The 26,593-nt window shown below is 35.2% G+C and overlaps 1 protein-coding gene across 1 annotated transcript in view; it reads right to left on the minus strand.

Moving 5' to 3' along the window:
- Positions 1-652: 652 nt before the first annotated feature.
- The window catches only part of LOC121429319 (neuronal calcium sensor 1-like), a 70,011-nt gene continuing 44,070 nt past the window's right edge, over positions 653-26,593 (minus strand). Inside the window, exons 5-8 of the mRNA XM_041626327.1 lie at positions 12,126-12,204; positions 8,863-8,951; positions 7,828-7,905; positions 653-2,218 (exon numbers count right to left, since the gene is read on the minus strand). Of these exons, the coding sequence (XP_041482261.1) occupies positions 2,105-2,218; positions 7,828-7,905; positions 8,863-8,951; positions 12,126-12,204 (360 nt within the window). The 3' untranslated portion in view covers positions 653-2,104. The remainder of the gene's footprint in view (positions 2,219-7,827; positions 7,906-8,862; positions 8,952-12,125; positions 12,205-26,593) is intronic.

Genomic DNA, 26,593 nt, shown 5'->3' on the forward strand with positions numbered 1-26,593 from the left:
ATACTGATAATTTTCATATATTCTGTACACATAATGCTAACCTACATAAACATGTGGAAATGCGTGCAATATAAAACCCTATATTACCATCGTTATTCTACATACATGTGAGATCCACAGGATCACTTAATATGACATTAATAAGTGTAAAATTTTAATAATTATCAATCTTTCAGGATTGTGCATTTTGTGGAGAAGCAAACTAAGGATTTTCAACACTTTATTAATCTATGATATTCTCACAATCTACAATGTATTTGGTTTTCATATTTCTTTTGTATATATATTTGTGAAATGAAAGCCATTATCAAATTCAAAATGCACTGATTAAAATAATGTCAAAATGCTACAAAAAATAAATATGGAAATTAATCATCAATTAACATCAAATAAACATAATCACAATCTCACATAATTCATTAAGTCAAAATCAGAACAAAATGCCCATAAGTTAAAATACCCACGGTAAATTTCAAATCAATGAAACAATATATGTACACAAAACTCTTCAATTTAGTATATTTACAATGTTGTTTGTACAAATATAAACAGTCCAAAAAATCTACTTTTGTACAATTGTTTTTTTTTTACAATAAAGACACATACAAAATATATTATTACATATATATTTCAATTCTGAGTTTCTTAATCATCCCAGACCTGGCTAATCCAATTGCAGAATATAGATAAACGGATTTAGGATAATTCAGCTTGGGTGGAATTCAAAAAGGTAGTTTAAATCTAGACTATGGACTATTTAAACTTCACTTAAACTGATCTTGTGATCCCTGGTAAGGTATGTGTGTTTGAAAAAATGCACTAGATATACACCAGTTGCCATGGTTTCAACCATGGACTAACACAGATTTAGTTAATTCCATCAAACTTGCATTAGTCCATGGACAATACCATGGCAACAAGTACAAACCTTGCTTATATAAAAACACACACTTATTTACTAGGAGTCATTAGATTATTTCAAGTGCATATCTTAATGAAAGTAAATGTACCTACATGTAAGAAACAAACTTTTAAAAGTCCATGGTCTACAATTTAAAACACATACCGGTAGTAAATTCTACCAATTAACCCATTTCTCAAAAGACACTAAAAAACCATGGACTATGCAGATTTTTTGTTGATTATTACACTGATTTCATCACATACACTAAGAAAAGTCAAATCATAAATGCACGCTTCCAGCAAAGGATGCCTAAATGACATGTGATCATAAATGAAATCTGCACAAACCATGATTTTGTATCATGGCACAAATGAAACCAATTTTGAGAAAATGGACCATTGAGCCTAGCAATAGACCCATATTATTACATCTTTGATGGATTAGCTTAAGAACAGAGGGGTAAGGCAGTTTCATGGAAATTTGGCAATACATTAAAAGGGTCCTATCATTGATATTAAATTATTAAACAGTTATACCAAAAGCACCTGCGGTATAATTGCAAACTGTGGAGAATAGTATCCCTGCGTGCTGATCTTGATTAACAGCATATTCTGAGTCAAGCACACAAGCTATGAAGCAACGCACACAGGTTAACGGTTAGAGGTCATATGCATTACAATGCAGATCGCACAATCTTGAATAAGTCCATTTCGTTGATGATGACGATTTTGGTGTAATCATCTATTTCTAGGATATAAGCTATGAAGCCAGTTACTAAGGTCAAGTGTCAAAGGTCATAAGCACTGCATTCCAGATCACAAAATCTAATTCAGTAATGATTATATCACCTTTTAAAAGATGAAATTAAATTGATTGAAGACCGAATGAGTATAGCACATGTGGTATTCAAATTTCTGAGATGTAGAATAAGTTTGCCACGCACATGAACCGCGAAGCAAATTTCACGTGTAGAGGGTGAAAAATCCTTTCATCAGTACAAGTGATTTGTTTCCTTCATCAATATATGCAGTTTCACTTCATCGATGATGATGTCGATGAAATCATCCGTTCTTTATTAATAACTATGAACATTTTAAAAGGGAGTTATACACGTCAAGTGCTAAGGAGAAAAGTCCTTTTGGCTTTGCAGGTCACACGCTCTATTTCATTTATTCAAATGATGATGTCATCATGGGATTGCTAGGAGGCGCTGTTGCTGTCATGGGGTATTTCCAACGAGAGTGCTTGGACTATCCAGGGATCACACTTTGATCCTTCCCTGAACTCATCCTTCGTTAGCTTTCCATCTCGGTTCTAGAGCAACAGAAAGAAAAAAGTATGAGAATGAGAAAAATTAAAGTAATAAAATGAAAGTATTCTGAAGTCAGTTTAACTTAGATCACGGTCTAACTTTGTGCTAAAATTATGGGGAACCAAAATTAAAAAATTATGTTTATGATGTATGTCTCTTATGTTTATTATTTTGTTTTCATAATGAAGACAATTCTTCAGTTATCATTCCCAGAAAATTATGAACAATTTGAGTATCAAATTAGTTAGTAAAGTGGATGTGTAGTATAGGGCTTTGTGCCCCAATTAGCTCTCCATAGTTATAACAACAACTTTAATTTTATTTGAATATTAAAAGAGAAAACTCCAACAAGAATAAAACAGAAAATTTTATCAAAATCAGAGGTAAAATAAGAAAGTAATGACATGTTTAAGTCTCGCTTAATTTCACAAAACAGTTATATGCACATCCTGGTCGGTATGCAAATGAGCGGACTGATGACATCACTCACTCACTATTTCTTTTGTATTTTATTATATGAAATATTCCAGTTTTCTCCCCATTGTCCTGTGAAACAAAAATTTATTTCCCCCTGAAAATGTGGTATTACCATTGTTTTACCAATTTATGGTTCAATCAAGTTGGTCCTTATTGTCAAATCTGTAAAAATTGAAATATTGTATAATTAAAACAATATAATACAAAAAGAAATAGTGAGTGAGGGACATCATTGTCTCTCTCATTTGCATGTCACTGAGTTGTGTTTTGTGAAAAATAAGAGAAACTTTGAATTGTCGTACCTGGTAACTTTCTTACTTTACATCCAATTTTGATATTTTCACCGTTGTGCTTAGTGTTTGAATTTTCTCTATTTATAAAAATCTACAATTTTCTTGGGTGGACTTGTCCTTTAAGATGAGTCCCTCCATTTGCAAAGGCTGGGAAACCCTATGCGCGGTGTAAATGTCCAGTAGGTGGAAAGGGCAATTATAAGTGAGTTGAAAATATATTTCCAGCCTGGAAGAAAAATCAATAGAGGAAATGTTTGTTCTGCACTCAATCTCTACAAAAACGTGAGATCTAGTAGTCATAACCAAACAATACATAGAGAACAAGTTTGTACTCCCTGGTAAAGTAGTAGACTGTGCTTTGTGGAAATATATATAGAACATTTATAAGCTGCTTATAAAGAGGTTTCAAAATGGAAGGAAATATACAGAGTATATGAAAAATTACAAGAGAGAGAGAGAGAGAGAAAGATATGTGCTATGATATTGTAAAGAGAAAAGAGAGATGAGATCCATGCTAGTATCATACACGACAAATTATATGAGACTAGATTAAGTTAAATTGAAGTTATGGCATTCACAATTACTGAAGGGCAAGATGAAAATATGTCAGTGTTCTTGACCTTTTGACCTCAAAATCGATAGGCTTCCTGGGAATAATGCTAGTATTATATACACCAAATTATTTGAGCCTAGCATAAGTTAAACTGACGGTATCGCGTTTACAAGGAAAAGTTAACGGACGGACGAAAAGACGGACGAAGAGCGTGATACCATAATACATCCCGTTGAGACGGACATATAAAAAGAGAAAAAGAGGGGGGAAAAAAGAAATATTGAGAGAACCCCCCTCCACCTGAAAATGCTATGTCAGGTATGCTACTGGTATCATACCTTCCTACAATGATTCATGTATCATCCCTAAAAATGAATCTTGAAATGTCCTTCCCTGTTCATTCAAAAATTGGGATAGATCTGTGTGGATCACAGTCTAACCAAACATTGAAAATCATACACAGCCCTTTAACGGTTAAACAGATTAACACAATGACTGTCATGATCACCCAAGTGTAATTCCTCACTTCTAAGGTTAGTATACCTTACATGTAAATCAAAGGCTTCCAAGGGACCTTTAAACCAGAGGCTTTCTGATGAATTGAGCATCTATAGATTTCGCAAGGCCAGTAGAACCACTAGAGGGTTGGGGTTATTTTTTTCTAGAGCAACGGTGATTTCATAGTATTACAGCAAAGTGCAATCTTGTGAAGGCTTCTACATGTCTAGCTGGTGCTCCATCAGCCAGAGTATATCTTTGATCTCCGAGTTTTAGAAAATAACCTGGCCATTCAAAGTGCATTCAGAACATTTTCACTGCGTGTCCATTTCCTGGCATATTTATAATGATAGTCCATACATATAAGTTTTTAATGAATTCTTCTCATCAGCACAAAATTAAAGGACAAGTCCACCCCAACAAAAATTTGATTTGAATAAAAAGAGAAAAATTCAATTAGCAAAACACAAAAAATTTCATCAAAATTAGATGAAAAATAAGAAAGTTAAGACATTTTTAAGTTTCACTCGATTTCAGAAAATATTTATATGCACATCCCAATCGGTATGCAAATGAGGGAACTGATGACATCACTCACTATATCTTTTGTACTTTATTACATGAAATATGAAATATTCTAATTTTACCCTCATTGTCCTGTGAAACAAAGTTTTATTTCTCCCTTAACATGTGGAATTACCCTTGTTCAACATTTTATGGTTCAGTCAAGCTGCTCCTTCTTGTCAAATTTGTAAAAATTGAAATATTGTATAAATAAAACAATAAAAAAACAAAAGAAATAGTTAGTGAGGGACTTCATCGATTCTCTCCTTTGCATGTGACTAAATTGTGCATATAACTATTTTTTGAAAAATAAGCGAAACTTTAAAATGTCATAACTTTCTTATTTTACATCCGATTTTGATGAAATTTTCAGCATTATGTTTGTCTGATTTTTCTCTATTGATTCAAATCAACATTTTACTGGAGTGGACTTGACCTTTAAAACAGGATTTGAATTTAAACAATTATGATTACATTTTTGGGCCATTAGGGTATTTTCGCTCAGTGATGTATGGAGGCTCCAGAACAAGAGTAATGTAGGGGAGACCGGGGTTAGTTGGAACATGGGGTAAGTTGAAACATTGTAATTTTCTTTAAAGCCTGTAAAATAAATTTATGCAAAACTGCCCTTAATTTATTGCAATAACAATTCAACACTGTTGTATTATTAATAGCAACAATTTGAGGGCAGTATTGCATAAATTTATTTTACAGGCTTTGAAGAAAATTACAATGTTTCAACTTACCCCATGTTTTAACTAACCCCGTTCTCCCCTACTGTCAAATGCCCTTCTTGACAAAGAAATACTAAGAAGTCTGATGATTAATTGGTAATTCTGGGTGAACGATACATAAGCAATTTTTTGTCAGCTCTGTATCAAGATATAATCTGCTGACATGACGAAAATCTCCGTTTGAGAACACTTACACCCCAGTTTTTCCATGGACCTACTCCATGGTTTTTCTCAATCAATTACTGCCCCAAGTAAGTATCAAAACACCTGTTTCTTGACCTCGGTCGGGTCCGAAGATAACATACTAGCCCGAGTGCGGTCCCCGGCAAAGCATGCCGCCATTTTTTATTCACTTACTTTCCTCATTTCGAGGTCGATTTTCTTCGTTCGAAATTGAAAATGGACTAACATTGAATTTCTGAATACAATATGCCTTTGAAAACGTGATTAAATATCGAATAGAATAATTTCATTCCGAAGGTCCTACTACAGGCAGAGAAGTCTTACGTAATAGCACAGCTGTTGTTTATCATTTCGTCCCTGGCCCAACGCTCATAATCTGGCCTGTGGAGACAGCGGCGATTACCTGGCGAAGCAGGGTTGATCAGGGGGGTGTTTCATAAAGCTGTTCGTAAGTTAAGAGCGACTGGTGATCCTGTCTTGCGGTAAATGGTACACACCATTGGCGATGATCACCAGTCGTTTTTAAAGTCGCTCTTAACTTACGAACAGCTTTGTGAAACGGCCCAATGATCTCAAACACGATTTGGGGTCTAATACCGAAGTTTGCAGTCTGAACTGCAGTCTTTCTCCAAACGGGGATTTGACGTAATGAGCCAGTTTTTCAACAAAGACTTCTCAATTGTTCTCTGTCATTTGATGGGCATGTGACAATACATCACTCCTATTCTTGAATCCTCCATGCGACACTGAGTGAAAACTTCAGAAAAAAAACTAGCAACAACTTCTAGACAAATCAACACTTTGTAATTCCCTACAATCTAGGGGAGTGTTTTATCAACATTTTTGTCCAACAAGTCGTCAGATCTGGCAACTTTCCTTGAATTTGATTGGCTGAGAACTATCACCATGGTAACTGCTGGATAAGAAGGAATTGTCACATAAAACGTCCAACAAGTCTTTCCATGAAACGCTCTCCTGAATTCCCTCTTGACCATTTGAAAAACGGCATGTAAACAGTTTCAAACCTACATTTGCGTCCACCTGTATAGAAGAATGACCTGTTCATTAAGACCACGTTTGGAATCCTTTGAATAATTTTCCCTTAAGAAATGTAAATAGAAAAACCTATCCATAAAGACCACCAGAGCCCCATATCATAAAGCTTAAGCCCCTTTTACACCTTCACGGAAGCAACACGGATCATCCCGGATTGTCAATCCGGGGTCATCCGTGTACAGTCCGGGACTACCGTGTACACTCCGGCTACTCATCCGGCGCCATCCTTGATGTACCGGCATGTCCGGGAGAAAAATTGAACATGTTCAATTTTTCATCCCGGAGTACACGGACTGATAATCATCCGTGTTCATCCTTGTAGCCTCCTTGTACATCCGTGTAGCTACCGAATGCATCCGGGAGGCTCCTTGTAAGAACCGGGTGAATCGGTGATCCTTGTTGATACCAGCTGTATCCGGGGTCAAATGTTTGTATTGTTTGCGTACATGAATTAACAAATTATAGTCCGTATTCATAACCAAGCACGAGCATGCTCCAGATGCTGCAAACTTAAAGGGACGAAACTTCATTCTAGCCAGTACAGAATGTGAGCAACCGTGAAGGTCCGTGTAAAGACCCAGTAACATCCGTGATCATCCGGGTATTCCGTGTTAATAATAATAATAATAATATAGGGTATTTATATTGGCTCCGGGAGCATATCAAACAGGATCCCTATTGCTACCTTGCCTATCCGTGTAGACTCCGTACTTTTCCGAACATATCCGTGTTAATAACCAGTTAACTCCGTACTCACTCCGGGAATGCTAGGAAAATACAAATTTGGCACCCCGGATCATCACGGACTGAGATCCGTGATGATCCGTGTTGCATCCGTGAAGGTGTAAAAGGGGCTTAAGTGACTGATCTTGGAGCTCTTACACATTGCTCACTGCACACAATCTTAGAAATTAGCCCCATTATCAACAGGACCCTGGTAACAATTAATCTGCAAACACGGATTCATGATTTTGACACTTTAACCAATAACAGGTCTAGGGTAAAGACTAGATTCCAAAGGGATTCCAAGGGATATCTCAGATACATCTGTTTGTGTCAAATAAGAGCCAGCCACAGTACATAGTGAATCTAGTCTCACTACTTCAGACTCTGCATCATGCACTACCGGAATTGTGAAAACCAATGGGTCTGTGCCTGCAGACTAGGTACCAATGTTTTTGTTGTTTCTTGTCAACATGCGGTGGTATGTATTACACTGTATACATGTTTCACTGTATATCAACAATACTTACTCTATCCATTTGTGTGAATATCTTATGCACTCTCTTCTCTGGTGTATCTTCATCATGGGGAAGATCTAACATATTGCCCTGGAGAAAAGAAAATTAACATTATTAAACAAAATCAAAATTGATATAAATTTACTGCCGAAAACAGGATAATCTGTAAGCTGATGCAAATTTTGCTATAATCGCCTATTTGCTTCGTACTTTTCATATTAAGTTGTTTTCCTGGAACATGTTGGAGGTAGTGGATTTAGATGAGGATATTTGCCTTGCAAATGCCCTCCTAAAAAAATAGAAATGTGTCACCCTTTTTAAGTGCTGACCTTTTAAAGTTTTCAAAATGCTGGTATGAATTTCAAGCATCGCAGTGGCAAAAAGGGGTAAGAAACATATGTGCAAACTATTCATGATCAAAGTTTGAGAAAACATTAGGGGAGTTCAAAAACACATGTATATAAAGGCCTTGTCACACCCCCTGAGCGTTGGAGTGGTCGTGGAGCGGAAAGAAAAAAAATCATCACCGCTCGCTACCGTTCACCATTTTCGATTTAGATTGTTTTTTGTTTTCTTTTCGATTTTTTTCCCCCAATTTTGTGAGCGAAATTCGACTCTCTTTCCCTTCCGCTCCACGACTGCTCCAACAACGCTCGGGAGGTGTGACCAGGCCTTAAATCTCAAACTGGATATTATCACAAGTGGTACAAACTACTCTCCATTTGAAAGCCCTATAGGTGTAGTAATTGAAACTTTAAAAATAGTATCTTTCTTTATCTTTTATCCGATTTTGTTCAAACTTTTCACCAATTGGTTCTGTAATTCTTCTTCATATTATTATTTGTTTTATTTGTACTGGATTGATCATTTTACAAATATTATATATTTAAAAACATGACTTTGCCTTCCTGTTTGATGGTATTATTGAGCCATCCTGTGCTTGAAAGAGAATATTTATTACATTGATGTTGCCAATTTAAGGAAGATTAAAATCTATACATTCAGATCATGACAAAATTCAGTACCTCATACATATTGTATACTTACAACCATCCTGTATATTGCTTCTACTATGTGTAGCATCTCTTGTTTAGTGATGAAACCATCTTTATCTAAGTCATATAAATCAAAAGCCCCTGTGTGGTAAAAGAGAAAGGATGAATAATGTTTAACTAAAATACAGAATATATCACTTACAAGTGATATTAATCAATGATTATACAATACATTAGCATCACTACAATTTCAACTTTTCAAGTTAGACATAGAGTGGTGATTTATGAGTATATATTTGTATGTATTTTGGTTCAAACTACACACACTTCATCTTTTCATCATCAGTATCATTTATTGTTCACCAAAACAACCAAATGTATTGTGTTATTATGCCACCAACACCACCACCACCATCATCATCACTACCTACCACAACCACCAACACAACCACCAGCACCATCCTCATCACCAGCACCAAACATACTAAACATCATCATCATTACCACCAACAGAATCATTACAATAATCATATCTGTATCATTACTCCTCCTCCTTCCCTTTATCCTTCTCTCCTATCAACTCTTCCCTTCTCTCCTCTAACTCTTCCTGCTCTAGCTCCTCCTCGTCATCATCATCATCATCATCAGCATCATCATTGTCACCACCATCATTATTGATCCCATCATCACCATCATCCTTGATCATCATTATCATCATCATCATCATTATCATCATCATCATCATCATCACCACCACCATCATTATTGATCACCATCATCACCATCATCCTTGATCATCATCATCATTGTCACCACCACCACCACCACCACTACCACCACCATCATCATCATCATCATCCTCATCATCCTCATCATCCTCATTTATCATCATCACCACCAACATCATTACTGATCACCATCATCCTTGATCATCACCATCATCATCATCATCATCACCATCATCATCATCATTGTCACCACCACCACCATCATCATCACCATCATCAACATATTACACCCTCTCTCACTCTGATATGAACTACATAATTTTCAGACTATTCAGTTCACCAATGTAGAGTATACCATGTAAAACCATACCCCAAACAATACCACTGCCACCACCAATTTCATCCTTCTCATCTTCTTGCCATGACAACGGCTCCATGAGCCTTCCTCATCTTCTCCTTGGCTCTCATTAAAAAGCCATCAAGGGGCTAGGAGAAGCACAACAAACGCTGGAATCTATTATCCATCTGTGTTTTTTGGACCAGGGGCAAGGTACTACCGATCCCCTGATGTGGTCAAGGTGTATCACCCTTCGTCAATATCATAGCCACAATATCAATTAAGATCTTAATTAAACAAAACAAATATTACGGACAGAGACTTTTTATTAACAAATCTATTAATCATAACTTAATAACAAACACAGTGACACACCCCATTCAAAGCTGCATGGATCCGCAAACTAGTTTCATTGGGATCAATTAATCCTCACTTAGAATCTAATCTCATTTTCAACATGTATCATTTCCAGATACATGTATGCCTGGCGAGACTGCAATCTTTTTTATTTTCATTTTAATTAAAATAACTTTTAAGTTTTTAATATACTCTAAGCCTTTGTAAAGCACACTTATCAATTGCACATATTTTGGAAAAAAATGAATAGTTTGCAACTTTAACATATAAAAGATGAATTTATTTTCATCACTCTTGAAATTGACGAAATGCTTCTAACATTCTGTCACTTTTGGAACCGCCACTAGCAATGCAGGTAACTGCGTGCCTGGATAAGATTTCACACATGTCCATCAGATTTCATTGTATTACATGAACATGTACAATCAGGGGGATAAATACTCAAGGGAAATGATGTGTTTCTGACTATGAATATACAATGAATAAGGAGAGTGGTTAAAATGCATTTGTGATCGAAACAATATCTTCCACTTCACCAATTGACCATACATTTAAACATCAAATGAGACATACTGTATGCCCAGGAATTATACAAGGCATCACAAGAGATAGCTCTACAATAAACATTGCCAAATAAATTCATGATTCTTCACAATCAAAAGACAACTTTGTGCAGGACAAGTAAAAATAAAAGAAAAAAATGCATTGAAATCTTATGGTACATGTATTCATATCATTCAACAGTACGGAAAAAAAGTGAGGGAAACCGAAGTCATCATGTCAAAATTTAGATTTTTTTTTTTTACTAATCACGCCTTGATTTTCAGCCAATCAGAAGCAAGAATTTGGTTTGAATTCTCGAGCTGCACATCCTTTTCTGATTAAAAAGAGGTACCCTTACTTCCAAATCTAGCTTTATTTTAAAAAAAAAGAAACATGATAACATTTAAGCCAAATCTTCAATTAAACAAGGTAAATTTCTTTGAATCAAAGAATTAAAGCGCCCCTAACCATTCTCAGTTTTAACAATAAATCATATGGGGCTCCACAGAAATTATAAATGGTGAGTTCATAATTGATATGATTTCACAAGCTATAACTTTGATGTTTCAGCTGAATTATTCATTTTTCCACCCCATTTACATGTACAACATGGAGATAACAGAGTATTTTGATCTGATAAAGTAACTTGCAAAAAAATGTTAGCATTCATAATTCAAAATGCATTAACAAATGTACCTGCATGTTTTATTATGCACCTGTTGTAGTTTGATGGGTGATCATAATGCCATAAATTATGAAAAATGCATTTTGCATAGACCACAGTTTTCCAGGTCAGAATCAGATAATAGAATTATTAGCAGAATACAATTATCAGCGGTGAATTTCACAAAATAGATATATATTCGTTTGTTTACTGGATTTGAATATGGCAGGCTACAGAGGCCAGTCACAGCATAACAAAATGTACTTGTTAAGTATTTTGTGAATGGCACTTGCATTCTTTTCCCTGTTTACAAAATAAAGTGGTTCAACATTTTTGAAAATAAATGTAATGAATCAGGCCTAAATGAGAGTAACCAGTAATATGAATGGCTGGCTTGTCACTGTTCAAATTCTGTCGAGCTTCATGTATATAAATGTCCGGCTTGCCATAGTACAGTTCAAATTCTGCCAAGCATCACTAAAAAAAAGCGTGATATGAATGACTGGCTTGCCATAGTAAAGTTCAAATTCTTTTGAGCTCCATTTATTAAAGGTAACTGGTAATACAGATAGCTCGCCTGCCATAAAACATTTCAAATTCTGTCGAGCTTCCTTCATCATTGTGAAACACCCCCTTACATGCTCATAGAAAGATGATTGAATGAAAAGGATGCGGTATCTACTTACAATCTAACTTCTCGTCTAACGTCCCCCTCGATGTCACTGATAGCGCACAAATGAATTCCTTGAAAGAAATACTTCCATCCTGAGGAAAAGACATAATGGGGAAGAAATTATTACAGATGAGAGGACATGAGAAGAATACAAGACAACCCACAATCCGATTTAGTTTGTCATCGAGTAAAGCCTATCTCAGGGGTCAATTGTGGCTTTGTGTTTTCAAGCAAGATGGAACTGAGTCACATACTTTAAAGTGGGTGTTAACCCCAACAAAAGGTCATTTTTTATAATAATATTTAATAGAAAATTCAAACAAGCATAATGCTGAGAATTTAATTGAAAACAAATGTAAAAAAAGAAACTCATGATATTTGAAGCTTTCTCTTATCTTTAATAGCAAAGCAGTTATATCAAATATGAAAAAACATTTCAATATGAGCAAGCTGGTCAGATCAAACATTCACTTCCGGTAATTTCTTTTGTAGATTATTGCAATAATTATATACAATATTCCATTTATTAAGATCTGAAAATAAATGGGAGTCTTCATTGATATCATAATACAACACTGACAATTCCACATCTTCAGGGATGAATCAAACTTTGTTCCACATTGTATTGAAGAACAATTCCCTATTATAGAAATTAGGCAATATCATCAGTTACCCCATTAAACTGCTCTTGAAATAAGCAACTTTTTTCAAACATGTATATATACATGTAACCTTATCATTTTACATTCAATTTTGATTTTATTCTTAAAAATTGACATTATGCTTGTTTGATTACTCTCCTATCATTAATATGAACTTTTTTGTGAGGTTGTACTTCCCTATTGAAATGCAAAATATTAAGCAACAATATCAAGAAGAATACTTCGAATGAATATGTTGTCCCTTTCCCCTTTAAAAAAAGTGAATTTGTGTCTTGGACGTTAATTGACAAGTAGGAGTAATAGTAGGGATATTTTTCATCCTGTTCGTCACTATGATAATTCAATTAATAACAATTATATAATATTCGTGGGGGAACATTATTTACGATCAATTTGCCTTCAAGGCTTTCTCCCCATTAATCCAGCTTGAATAAACTTCTGCCCTTTTCTACAATGTTCATTCTGACATTTTATTATTGAATTATTGTCAAGTTTAACTTTAACATGCTCTGTAAAATTACTTTCCACAATGTGGCACGAAGCTAAATAAAACATGAAATATGATTATCACGAAGGCACTGTTCAGACTCCATATAAATAGGGTGGCATCTGAGTTGACATAGAAAACACGTCAGCCTACATGTCACGTTTCTTGATAATATAGGTGACAGGTCCTACAAAATATTCACAAAATTAATGTCCATCAGATATTAAAAACAAACTCATAATTTAGCTGTTTTTCATGCCCTTTAAATTGAATTTAGACAAAACAGTGTATGTCATAATTGCAATGAAAATAAAACTGGAAGTAATCTGCCCATTTAACCAGTCTATAGTATATGTACATTACATGTACCATGCATTTTCCAAAGTTTATCTGCATGGAAACATGTTTTTCTATGATTTTTCACTTATTTACAATTGCCACAACTGATTTATCATGGGTTATGCAGACATGAAAGAACACAAAATGTAATACTTAAAACACTGAAGAACACTGCATTTGAATTATAGTAAACATGAAACAGGGGACTCTAATCTCAACAATAAAATCTGGTTGGCTAAAGCATACTCAGTGGGAGAAGCCACTGTGTAGTGATAGTGATACCAGCTAATATTTGCCATAGAGATAAATCAACATGGCATTCAGAGCTTCTACCATTGAGAGTAGTATAATACTCCTTTCATAAACCTATCCTCCAATTAGCCGCCTAAGAGTAATGCGGATAATTCAATAAAAATTGCGTTCACAAACTCCGAAAATAAGCCGCATTATTTTTACGAGCGCCCGTCCTGAAAAAGGCGGATAATCGTCATGACAACTGGACACGCCCCCTCCGATGCGGTTGTGTTGGAAAAGGGTGACCTTGTGACCGCACCATGGCAATTATCCGCATTATTTGGAAATGCGTTCATAAACTCAAAATCTTGTCCCGATGCTGCTATTATGCGGATAATAGCAGCATCAAAATAATGCGGATAACTCTGGTCCTCCTCCAATTTTACGACCAAATTATGCTGCTATTAGCCGCATAATTGGGTTTATGAAAGGGGTATAAGACTGTGTTCCTATATGTTCATACCAATCTCATATTGGGGCCTAACAGATAAATATATATTTGACCAAAGAAAAAAATATGATGTTCGAATATTCATTCATAGATTTGCTTAAAGTGCAAATGAAAATTGGTAGCATCACTTTCCACTGTTCTAACTCAGTCATGCTACATTATGAACGTTGAGATTGAGCTCAAATAAAAGAGAAGCATTTCTTTCAATTCATGTGCATTTCATGAAGCAAACTTATGATCATGATAGGTAAAATTTAGTTTCTGAATCTTGGTTTTGTTTTTTCTGGGATGCACTGTAAACATGGTAAAGCGCGGCTCAATACATTGGAAAACTGTCTCTACGTGCTTTACAGATATATTCCTAACAGTGTACGGTTCTCCACTATTTTATCAAGATATACACCTGACTTTTTGGTATTTTGATGTCTTAATCCGTTTTTAAATTTAAACAAGTGGAATGCCTCTGGCCGTCTCACCTGCATCACGCGGTTCAATATAGCAGCAGTGCTGACTTTGAATACTACTCTAACTCGCACAAGATGTTCAGCGATACATGGTTACTCTTACATGTATGTCCTCTTTTTATGAACTAGACCAATAAACTTAGAGATATGATGGTTATTCAACAAAAAACCCCAACATGGCCAAAGTTCATTGACCTTACATGACCTGTGACCTTGATCATGTGACCTGAAACTCGCACAGGATGTTCAGTGATACTTGATTACTCTTATGTACAAGTTTCATGAATCAGATCCATAAACTTTCAAAGTTATGATGGTAATTCAACAGATACACCCAGTTCGGCCAAAGTTCATTGACCTTTGACCTTGGTCATGTGACCTGAAACGCGCACAGGATGTTCAGAGATACTTGATTACTATAATGTCCAAGTTTAATGAACTAGACCAATAAATTTTCAAAGTTATGATGGTAATTCAACAGATACCCCCAATTCGGCCAAAGTTCATTGACCCTAAATGACCTTTGACCTTAATCATGAGACCTGAAACTTGCACAAAATGTTCAGTGATGCTTGATTACTATAATGTCCAAGTTTCATGAATCAGATCCATAAACTTTCAAAGTTATGATGGGAATTCAACAGATATCTGCAATTCGGCCAAAGTTCATTGACCCTAAATGACCTTTGACCTTGGTCATGTGACGTGAAACTCGTGCAGGATGTTCAGCGATACTTGATTAACCTTATGTCCAAGTTTCATGAACTAGGTCCATATATTTTCTAAGTTATGATGACATTTCAAAAACTTAACCTCAGGTTAAGATTTCGATGTTGATCCCTCCAACATGGTCTAAGTTCATTGACCCTAAATGACCCTTGACCTTGGTCATGTGACATGAAACTCTAATAGGATGTTCAGTAATACTTGATTAACCTTATGGCCAAGTTTTATTAACTAGGTCCATATACTTTCTAAGTTATGAGGTCATTTCAAAAACTTAACCTCAGGTTAAGATTTGATGTTGACGCCGCCGCCGTCGCCGCCGCCGTCGGAAAAGCGGCGCCTATAGTCTCACTCTGCTTCGCAGGTGAGACAAAAATGACTAGATGTCATTACAATGATAATATTGCTGACTTATATAGCACAGAAAGAGCTCAACCACACCTTCGAATGTATCGCTGTGGCTGAACAGCTATTTAAGCTCCCAAGCCATTAATATTGCTGCCTAGATTGACGAAGAATATCCGTTGAGGACCACCATACATTTTTAATCATGAAAATTTTCTTCTAAATATCTAGTTCAGAGGAACAATGCACAAAGGGTTGCTATTAAAGGGGAAGTTCACCTTGATATGAAGTTGATTTAAAGGAGAATGAACCATTTGGAACAAGATAGCTTGTGTGAAAACGGAAAAATCAAAGAAACATATCAACAAAAGTATGAGAAAAATTGGATAAATAATGAGAAAGTTATAAGAATTTTAATACTGCGATCAATAATATTATGGAGATCCTAAAAGTGGCAATGTGACAAAGATGTGTAGTGTCACTTGTGAACAACTCTCCCCATTACTTTAGTATATACTTCACTTAAAATTGCCTCTTCTATCACATCTATCAGTAGATCATGTGTTCTTTCTATAGGAGGGCATGTAATACAGATTTTTAAAGAACACATCATGGATAAAGAGTTTGTATCACCATATGAAAAAGCAAATAATGACATTTTTAGGGTACATTATACTCATTATTTGTCAGATTTTTCTCAAATTTTCTTTGTTCTTATTCTTTGATTTTTCTCTTTCGACACAAGCCTTCTTGTTCCAAAGGTTTCATTCCCCTTTAACAAAAGCACAATAGCAAATCTGAGATCATATTGGTGATGACTGATTTTGCAAAAGATCCATCAAATATTAACACATACTGATCTCTGAAATTTTATATTTTGTGAATCCAAATGCAAACAGCTCCTTAATTTGTCAAGCAATATGAACACCATAAAAAACCATTTTCTGTGAAAAGTGAAAATTATTTCAATCATCTGTCACATCATTATTTTGTACCTTCTTCAATAAGGGAAATCCTTTCAGTCTTCATGAACCATTTAAAAAATGGAAAATTATTGAAATAATACAATAGGGTAGCTGCCAACATGGCATCACAAATTTAAAACATTGATAATAATAACAATTTTATATACCGCAAAATCGCAAAAATGCCTCTAAGCGGTTAAGAGAAAGGAAAATGAAGTATAAAGGAAATAGAAATACTTTGCAGAACAAAATGTATCAAAACTAATATAACAATTTACAACTTTCTCACCAGATCATGAATAAAGAAATACCATCAAATGGGCCAATAAACATATGATATGATCAATTTCAGATTTAAAAAGATGAGTTTTAAGCATAACTTTATATGTATTAACACTGTTGGCATTGCGAATTTGTAGGGGGAGATTGTTCCAAAGAAATGAAGCTGCATAAGAGAAAGAACGCTGACCGTATTGTTTGTAAGAAGTATGAGATCGAGAAAAAAGAGATTGAGAAGCAGAACGTAGAACTCGAACTGGCTGATATCGAGGAAGGAGTTCAGAAAGGTATGAAGGAGCTAGACCATGATATGACTTGAAAGCAAGAAAGCTACATTAGAAATCCATACCTCAGTTGATATTTCATGGATTTTCACTAAATCTTCACAAAGTCTTCATTGAATATTTTTTTCTAACTTTTCCAGTTTGATAATGAAACATCTGTATTGTTAGGGTGATTTAACCCCTCTATCAAGTTTTATTTTTGGACAATGCACACGTTCCTCTCAAAACAAACCGGACGTAAGCAAGATGCTCAATTGGGGGTAGAGTATTTGATTACAAAGTAAATGAAGAGGCCATGCTGGAAATCGAAGCATAATGTAAATATTTTGACAGCTCTTCTATATTCTGCTCAAAAGGTTATATTCAGTTTCATCATTCTAGGATGTAGTTTTATGGTTCAAATCTCATCATCAATCCATACATATTTTGGGGTTTGCTGAAGGGGGGATAGATTGAAAAAGAATAAAAAAATTTCCCCTGCAAGTTTTACGTTTCAAATCTCATCATCAATCCATACATATTTTGGGGTTTGAGCTGGGGGGGATAGAATGATAAAGAATAACATATTCCCCTTGCAAGTTTTACAGTTTAAATCTCATCACCAATCCATACATATTTTGGGGTTTGCGCTGGGGGGGGGATAGATTGAAAAAGAATAACATATTCCCCTGCAAGTTTTACAGTTCAAATCTCATCATCAATCCATACATATTTTGGGGTTTGCGCTGGGGGGATAGATTGAAAAAGAATAACATATTCCCTTGCAAGTTTTACAGTTCAAATCTCATCAATCCACACATATTTTGGGGTTTGCACGGAGGGGGGGATAGATTGAAAAAGAATAACATATTCCCTTGCAAGTTTTACAGTTTAAATCTCATCACCAATCCATATATATTTTGGGGTTTGCGCTGGGGGGATAGATTGAAAAAGAATAAAATATTCCCTTGCAAGTTTTAAGGTTCAAATCCGATGGCATCTTCGCTATTCTTCAACAAGAAATGTATCTACAATTGCCACTCTCCATCCTGGAGTTAAATCACCATCCAAAAGACATGACCTGGGCCTGAACCTCAAACCTCTGCATCACTTTGTAACTTTCCCCATTTAGCTTGGATTACGGGCACACGCCACATCACCAAGAGATGCTGGTCTTGTGTCACGACTCACTCGTTGATTATACTATATCAACATCATTATTATTTGCGATTTAAAATTAAATCTTTTACTTACTGCCTTAATCTGAACGATTAGCTTAACATTGCGATGAATGGGGATTTCCAGGGCAAATTTTCTATTTATAGTTTCAAGGGCTCATTTGAGCATTTGGGGGTAAATTCTCCCCCCCCCCCCCCCGTCCCCATGTAATTTCTTCCTGATTGGAGGGTTTCACAAAGTATTTCGTCAGTAATTTTCTTCATCAAATCTGTTTAAAGCCTATTTAGAAGCAATAATTTCAGCTTATCTGCTAATATAAATTGTTTCATAAAACATGTCCCTGGATTCACTTGTTTGATCAATGTGTATGTAAAATGGAGTTAACACTCTATAGGATTTAAAGGTCAAGTCCACCCCAACAAAAAGTTGATTTGAATAAAATCAAAAAGAGAAAAATCCAACAAGCATAACACTGACATTTTCATCCAAATCGAATGTAAAATAAGAAAGTTATGACATTTTCAAATTCACAAAATGCACATCCTGGTGGGTATGCAAATGAGGAGACTGATGACATCATTCACTCGCTATTTCTTTTGTATTTTACTATATGAAATATAGAATATTCTATTTTTTCCTCATTGTCAAGTGAAACAACTAGTAATTCCCCCCGAACCACGTGGAATGAGCATTGATTAATACTTTATGGTTCAGTCAAGTTGGTCCTTATTGTCAAATATATAAAAAATGAAATATTGTATAATTCAAACAATAAAAAAGAAATAGTGAGGGGCATCATCGACTGTCTCATTTGAGTTGTGCATATCACTGTTTTGTGAAAAATAAGCTAAACTTTAAAATGTCATAACTTTCTTATTTTACATTTGATTTTGATGAATTTCCAGCATTTTGCTAGAACTTCTCTATTTATTCAAATCAACATTTTTCTGGGGTGGACTTGACCTTTAAAATAAATCAAGATCAGCTGTAAATATGGACCAGAGGAATACTGGATTTATATCTAATCTTCAAGGATTAACTTTAAATCTCATATGATTTGAATTCAAATCTTTTAGCTTCAAATTTAAATCCACAAGGTTTAAATCTAAATCTGATACATGTACTCAACTCGTCCCCATTCATAGACAATCTGGATTAATTTCAAATCCTTGAAATTTAGAGTGTAGCCATTACAAATTTGATATTGCTATCAACTATTTGGCCCTTGCGTGAACACTTCATAATTCAAATGTGTCATTCAAATCTCATCAATAGAATGTTAAATAATGATGTGCAAGCTATCATGCCTTCATTTTATCAATGCAAATTTGTTACCCTGGCTTTTATGAGTACCAGTAAAATACACATGCACATCTGTGATATATTGAATTTCAGCTAGGAATACTGCCTCTCACATCCCTGTACAAGGTTAATCTACAGCATTTTCAAACAGAACCATTGTCCTTAATCGGTAAGAAACGTAACAGAGCCCTCTGCACCGCCCGTGTTTTCAAATAATAATGCTTTTTCTGATCCGGCAAATCATCCTGATTCGAACAATCTTGAGATTATTTGTAATGGAGACAAATCTGAATCACCGCTATGGTTCACTGGATTAATCTCAAGATTGCAATTCCAAATCAACTTGGGATTATTAGCAATAGCATAATTTCGTTAAACTGATGGGAGTACAACCGCGGGAAGTTACAAAAAGTTAATTAGAAATGGCGTCAAGTTTATCTACCTTTTTCAATGATGCAGCACATCCAGACAGGGAAACACAAATAGACATGTGTTTCAATTAATAGTGACTATCTTATCGCTCTTTTCTTCAAGACACATGAAAGTCAATACATGGGACTACATGGTCCAGCTGAATCAACAGATGTATAATTCCCTAACTGCATACATCTTGGGCCTGTATTGATCATTCATCCACACGCCTCCATGGCTAATGCACTAAACATATTTTCGTTTCAACTTTTGTCGCCTTCACTGTGATGCAAAAAAAACATCTGCGATGGTTGGGACAGAATAATCTTGTTAGAAATATAAGACCATTTATCAAATTGATTTTCGAGTCCTTTTCAGCACCTTATGAAAATGAAGAGATGCGTAAAATCATTTCCAATCCTGTTGGCTTAAAATCCATAAGTCGTCTTCTTGAATGGGACAAAAAGTCAAGCTAAATTTAAAACCAGTATATAGTTTTGTAAAAGGCACAAGAAGAAGCACATCTGAGTATCATCTCACATTCCAATATTAAGTGTAGTGGCAATGAATCATTCATTTTCAATCATTAACATTCAAGTTTGGGAAGTGGTATGTATATATTTTCTTCTTCTAGTTCCTTTGTTTTCATTGTACATCTATTTTCTATCACCTACATAGCTGGTGTTACCAAATCAATCATATGAATAATGTATTCATTTATGGAGTAATCTATCTATTTATTTATTTTCTTTATTCACTCACCTATATTTCTAAATCATATTCATTCATTTTTTTATAGTTCTATTTTCCTATTTGTTTATTCATCTATCTTTGTACATACATGTAATTTTCATTTTATTTGAATGTGTATTTTTTTTGGGGGGGTGGGTAATGAGAATCATTACAGTGTTTTTGTTTTCTCTTCATCACTTAAAGTTCATATTGACATCATGTCCCCCTTTAAGACCAAACGTTCCCTGAATCCCTTCTCTCTATGAACACACATAATGAAGTATACACATACAGTCAAATGTTGTTCTATCGAGGCCCTTTCAAACCCATCCTCTGTAGTTGAACAACACTTGTCTCCTGTGCAAAAATTGGTGTAGATTCTTACCTACATGAAGCTGCTATGTATAGACCAAAATAAGTAAAAGGGAACCCCCACATCACTGGTTCTTGAAACCTGTATACTACAGAATAAACCGCCTATACTGTAAATTGTGTGAAATAGCTGCCTTACATCAAATCACATTTTCATTTACATGTATGTATTTAAGAATAAATGTAAGAATGTGATCAAAGTATTTATGTGTTCATCCTTCAAAATATCTGATATTTTAATTGAACATTCGAATCAACCTGAACCATACATGTATAAGTTCCTGTATTTTCAAAGCCACCAAAAAATGTGTCCCATACTCACATTCTCACACTTTGCTTTTATGCTGCAAAAAATCACTGCAACTGTGGATAAATACCTGTAAAGTTCCAATGATTTTCAAAAGTAAATACTACCTTGTAAGTATTTTAATTCAGGGGTATTGCAAATACATTTCACACTGGCAAACATCTGACCAATTTGCTTGTTTCGGGAGCAAAGACATCAGAAAATATATATACCAGGTAGCTTTTATTTATCAGGTTGGTATAAAAGGTTCTAGGTGACCTTAGAGAAACCCCCACTGATCAGCTTCCCAGAATAAAGAGGGAGTGAAAGAGAAAGGAGATGGAGCAAGAGAGAGAGAGAGAAAGATGAAAATAGAGAGGAAAGAGAAAGAAAGAGGTGGGATAAGGTCAAGATAAAGGAAGGATAAAGAAAGATGAGAACAGAGAGGAAAGAGAAAAATATGGAATAAGAAAGAATGATAAAGATGAAGACAGCTCATAAAGAGATGGAGAAAGAGAGGATACAGAAAGGAAAAACAGAGAGGAAAAGGAAAGATATGGAAAAGGGAGAAGAATCATGAAGCAGGGAGGAAAGAAGAGACGATGGAGAAATAGATAAGATACGGGGGGGGGGGCGTAAAAGAGTGATGGAGAAAAGGAGAGATTAGATGAAGGAAGGGAGAAGGTGAGAGGAGATAGAGGGACAGAGAGGGGGAGAAAGAGAGAAAAATAGAGATGCATAAACTTCGGGATAATTTCCTGAAGTTACGAGCATGCGCACTATGGTCTGATAAGCAAAGCAAGGTGCGAGATTCAAAATTGTTTGCTCAGCAGCCACCTATGGCACCCGCACCTTTAAAGTTCCTGTAATTTGCTTTCACACTGCCAAAATACCTGCAATCTTAGAAAATCTTCAGGGAAAGTTCTTGTAATTTTGACAAGTACTATTTAGTGGGTATTTTTATTCAGGGAGATTACGCGTAATTTGTTTTCATACTGTCAAAATTACCTGGATCAGGGTAAATTTCCTAATCAGAAAATACTGAGAACTGACAAACTTCGAGGCCGTCTGAAACCACCTATTGAGTCATTTATTTTTCAAGGCTCAGCAGTTTGAAACCAATTAAAAGCTACCAGAATTTTTTTTTGCAACGATGCATGAATGTGTTAACAGCACAAACACTTCAGCTCTCCTTTCCCCCTTGGCCATAGTCTCTAGATCAAAAGACATTTCAGTTACAAAGAACTTGAAGTCCATGCTATTTTCACCAAACTTTGCACAGTTACTTTGGTAGTACCTTCATTAAAATACAGTATATTCAGAATATTATATAGTTTCAAAATTTAAACTATTTTAGACTGACATAATGAAAAAATTGGGCATATGTTACAACTTTGATTTTAAATCCCTATTACTACAAGAAATCCAATACAAACATCATCAAATTTTCCAGTTTAGTTCAGAAATTTACATAAATGATGGAAAACTGGTATCTCTATTGGAATCTATGTTCTCAATTTCATTCAATTAGATTCCATTAAAATATTAAACAACAAGTCTAGAGAATAAAAGCAAAAGTTTACATTTATTGTATGATTGGATATAAAAACAAACAAAAGAAGCTTCATGTTGCAGTACAATCTTGTCCAAAAGTGGAATGCCTCTGGCCGTCTCACCTGCATCACGCGATTCAATATAGCAGCAGTGATGACTTTGAAAACTACTCTAACTCGCACAACATGTTCAGTGATACATGGTTACTCTTATGTCCACTTTTTATGAACTAGACCAATAAACTTCTAGATATGATGGTTATTCAACAAAAAACCCCATCACGGCCAAAGTTCATTGATCTTCCATGACCTTTGATCTTGATCATGTGACTTGAAACTCGCACAGGATGTTCAGTGATACTTGATAACTCTAATGTCCTAGTTTAACTGCCTAGACCAATAAACTTTGAAAGTTATGATGGTAATTCAACAGATACCCCGATTCGGCCAAAGTTCATTGACCCTAAATGACCTTTAACCTTAATCATGAGACCTGAAACTTGCACAAAATGTTCAGTGATGCTTGATTACTATCATGTCCAAGTTTCATGTCCAAGTTTCATGAATCAGATCCATAAACTTTTAAAGTTATGATGGGAATTCAACAGATACCCCCAATTCGGCCAAAGTTCATTGACCCTAAATGACCTTTGACCTCGGTCATGTGACGTGAAACTCATGCAGGATGTTCAGTGATACTTGATTAACCTTATGTCCAAGTTTCATGAACTAGGTCCATATATTTTCTAAGTTATGATGACATTTCAAAAACTTAACCTCAGGTTAAGATTTTGATGTTGATTCCTCCAACATGGTCTAAGTTCACTAAGTTCATTGACCCTAAATGACCTTTGACCTTGGTCATGTGACATGAAACTCTAATAGGATGTTAAGTAATACTTGATTAACCTTATAGCCAAGTTTCATGTACTAGGTCCATATACTTTCTAAGTTATGATGTCATTTCAAAAACTTAACCTCAGGTTAAGATTTGATGTTGACGCCGCCGCCGCCGCCGCCGTCGGAAAAGCGGCGCCTATAGTCTCACTCTGCATGCAGGTGAGACAAAAATCACAAAACATACATGTACCTCAAAAGTTTGAATTCTCCATTTTATAAATCAATTTTATCCAAATAAAAAAAATCACAAAGAATATACATTAGCAAATTAATTTTAAGTCCAGATACAAGTTTTCAAACTATCAGCGACACCTTTACTGTTGTACATGTGCTAAAAACCCCCACTAAAATTAGCCAGACTGGGTATCTGGGCCCCATCTTACAAAGGGTTACAATTGATCCGATCAATCGCAACTATGGACGGCCAGCAACATCAACATGTATTATTCATGTTTGTTCAAAATATTTTCTAACTATGATGTATATTCATGCATTCGTTGTTTTTTTGAAAATTCACTGTACTTCTCTTTGTTTACAAAGGACATTGTGCAAATTTCCTATAGAAAAAAATTATGACACTGATGGATTTCCATAGTTACGATTGATTGGATCAATTGTAACTCTTTGTTAGACCCTGGACTTACCATGCTGACACAGTCTGAAAGGATATACAATGTAATCATAATCTCCGTTGGTGGCACACATAGACATGAGAGCAGGCTTTAACATTGACACTTTGAGGCCGTTCTCATTACGCTTTCTAAAACTAGTTTACTGAAAGCCGATTCAGGAAACCAGTTTGGAAGATCCCTTTGCTAGCTTTCCCACTTGATCACACGAAAGTGGTATTCAAATCACTTAAAGCGCTCTTGTTGCTATGGAAATGGTCTCAGTGGGGTGGGGTGACATGTTTCTCGCAAAATTTGAAAACGCAGTATGGTCATTCTACACCTGTAGTGTGGTGTAGCGCGCTCCCGAAGAACGGTTGTGTCCTCACTTACGCTAAAGCCAGTTTAACGAGGCAAAGCGATCTTGAAAACTACATCGCGAGGTTTTCCAAACTGGTTTAGAAGATCGCTTCCAAGACCGCTTCGACCGTTCTCACTACATGTTAAACTTGTTTCCACTAAACTAGTTTCCAGTAAACTCGCTTTAGGAGCATAGTGAGAACATCCTCCTTGACCCTGGTGATATTCTTCTACAGTAATGCATTCACAGCATTTGTGGCATTGGCAATCTTACCCTCTTCTGATATGCTACAATTTCTATTTGACCCAGATTCAATTCAATTCAATTCAATTCAGGTTTATTGCAAAAAAACATGATTGGCAGTCAGATAATGAATTGTACATGTTTACACAATGCCAATATATAACAATAATCAAAATTACTAAGATAAACAATGAATATACAAATTAAAATTACATATGTGTAAGTTAAAAATGGAGTTAAAATGGATAAAAAATAAAATGATAGATAATACAATATTGCACATTCATTACACAAATTTAAAACTTATTTACCATTTTAATAATAACCTTGCCAGACTTGGAAGAATTAACACTGTTCTGAAATCTTTTTGTTTTATATGGAATCTCCTTATATTTATTCACATGTCGTAAATTGAAAGTACTTGTTTTCAGTGGAGGTAATCAGTTTTTGTACAAATGATTCATATCTAACTTTAAAGCGAAATCTTTGGTAAGTTCTACTCTTCAACTTTCAAGCAATGTCAAATTTAATGTCTTTAGAGCCATGTCATAAGACAGATATTGGTCCGAATTCACAAATGTGGTTTTGAAAACCCACGGTTGAGTCCATGGTTTTTGCAGATTTCCTGTATAAATTACGCTTAATTTAGTGTGTATCGGGCGCGTGTACAAAACATGTCCAATGCTGACGCGCGCATTTGTCACAGTGCACCAAATTGACGCCTGTTACCATGGTTAGATACGCTATTTTATTCTGAGTCCACTGTTTGAAGAGTGGACTCATGAATAAAAACAGTGGACTCATGAATAAAATAGCGTATCTAACCATGGTAACAGGCGTCAATTTGGCGCACTGTGACAAATGCACGCATCAGCATTGGACATGTTTTATACACGTGCCCGATACGTGCTAAATTAAGCGTAATTTATACAGGAAATCTGCATAAAACGTGGGTTTTCAAAACCAGTTCAGTTCAGTTCAATTTATTTATTTTCTCAGCATTAAAAAAATGATATATATATATATACAATATGTACAAGAATGACAAATATTATCAGAGAAAATTGGAAACCACAGAAAAGTTTATAAAAACTTGTGAGTAGTAGTTCCCAGTACATTGAATGACATTAATATTGAATAAAAAGAAAAAAAAATGCACATACAGCATCAACAAACACCAGCAAACACACAGGGAGGGTGGGGCGGTAAATGTACGAGATTTAAGCAAGGAGAAATGAAACGAATTATTTTGCATATTC

Source organism: Lytechinus variegatus, chromosome 15 (assembly GCF_018143015.1).
Source record: "Lytechinus variegatus isolate NC3 chromosome 15, Lvar_3.0, whole genome shotgun sequence".
Taxonomy (NCBI): Eukaryota; Metazoa; Echinodermata; class Echinoidea; order Temnopleuroida; family Toxopneustidae; genus Lytechinus; species Lytechinus variegatus.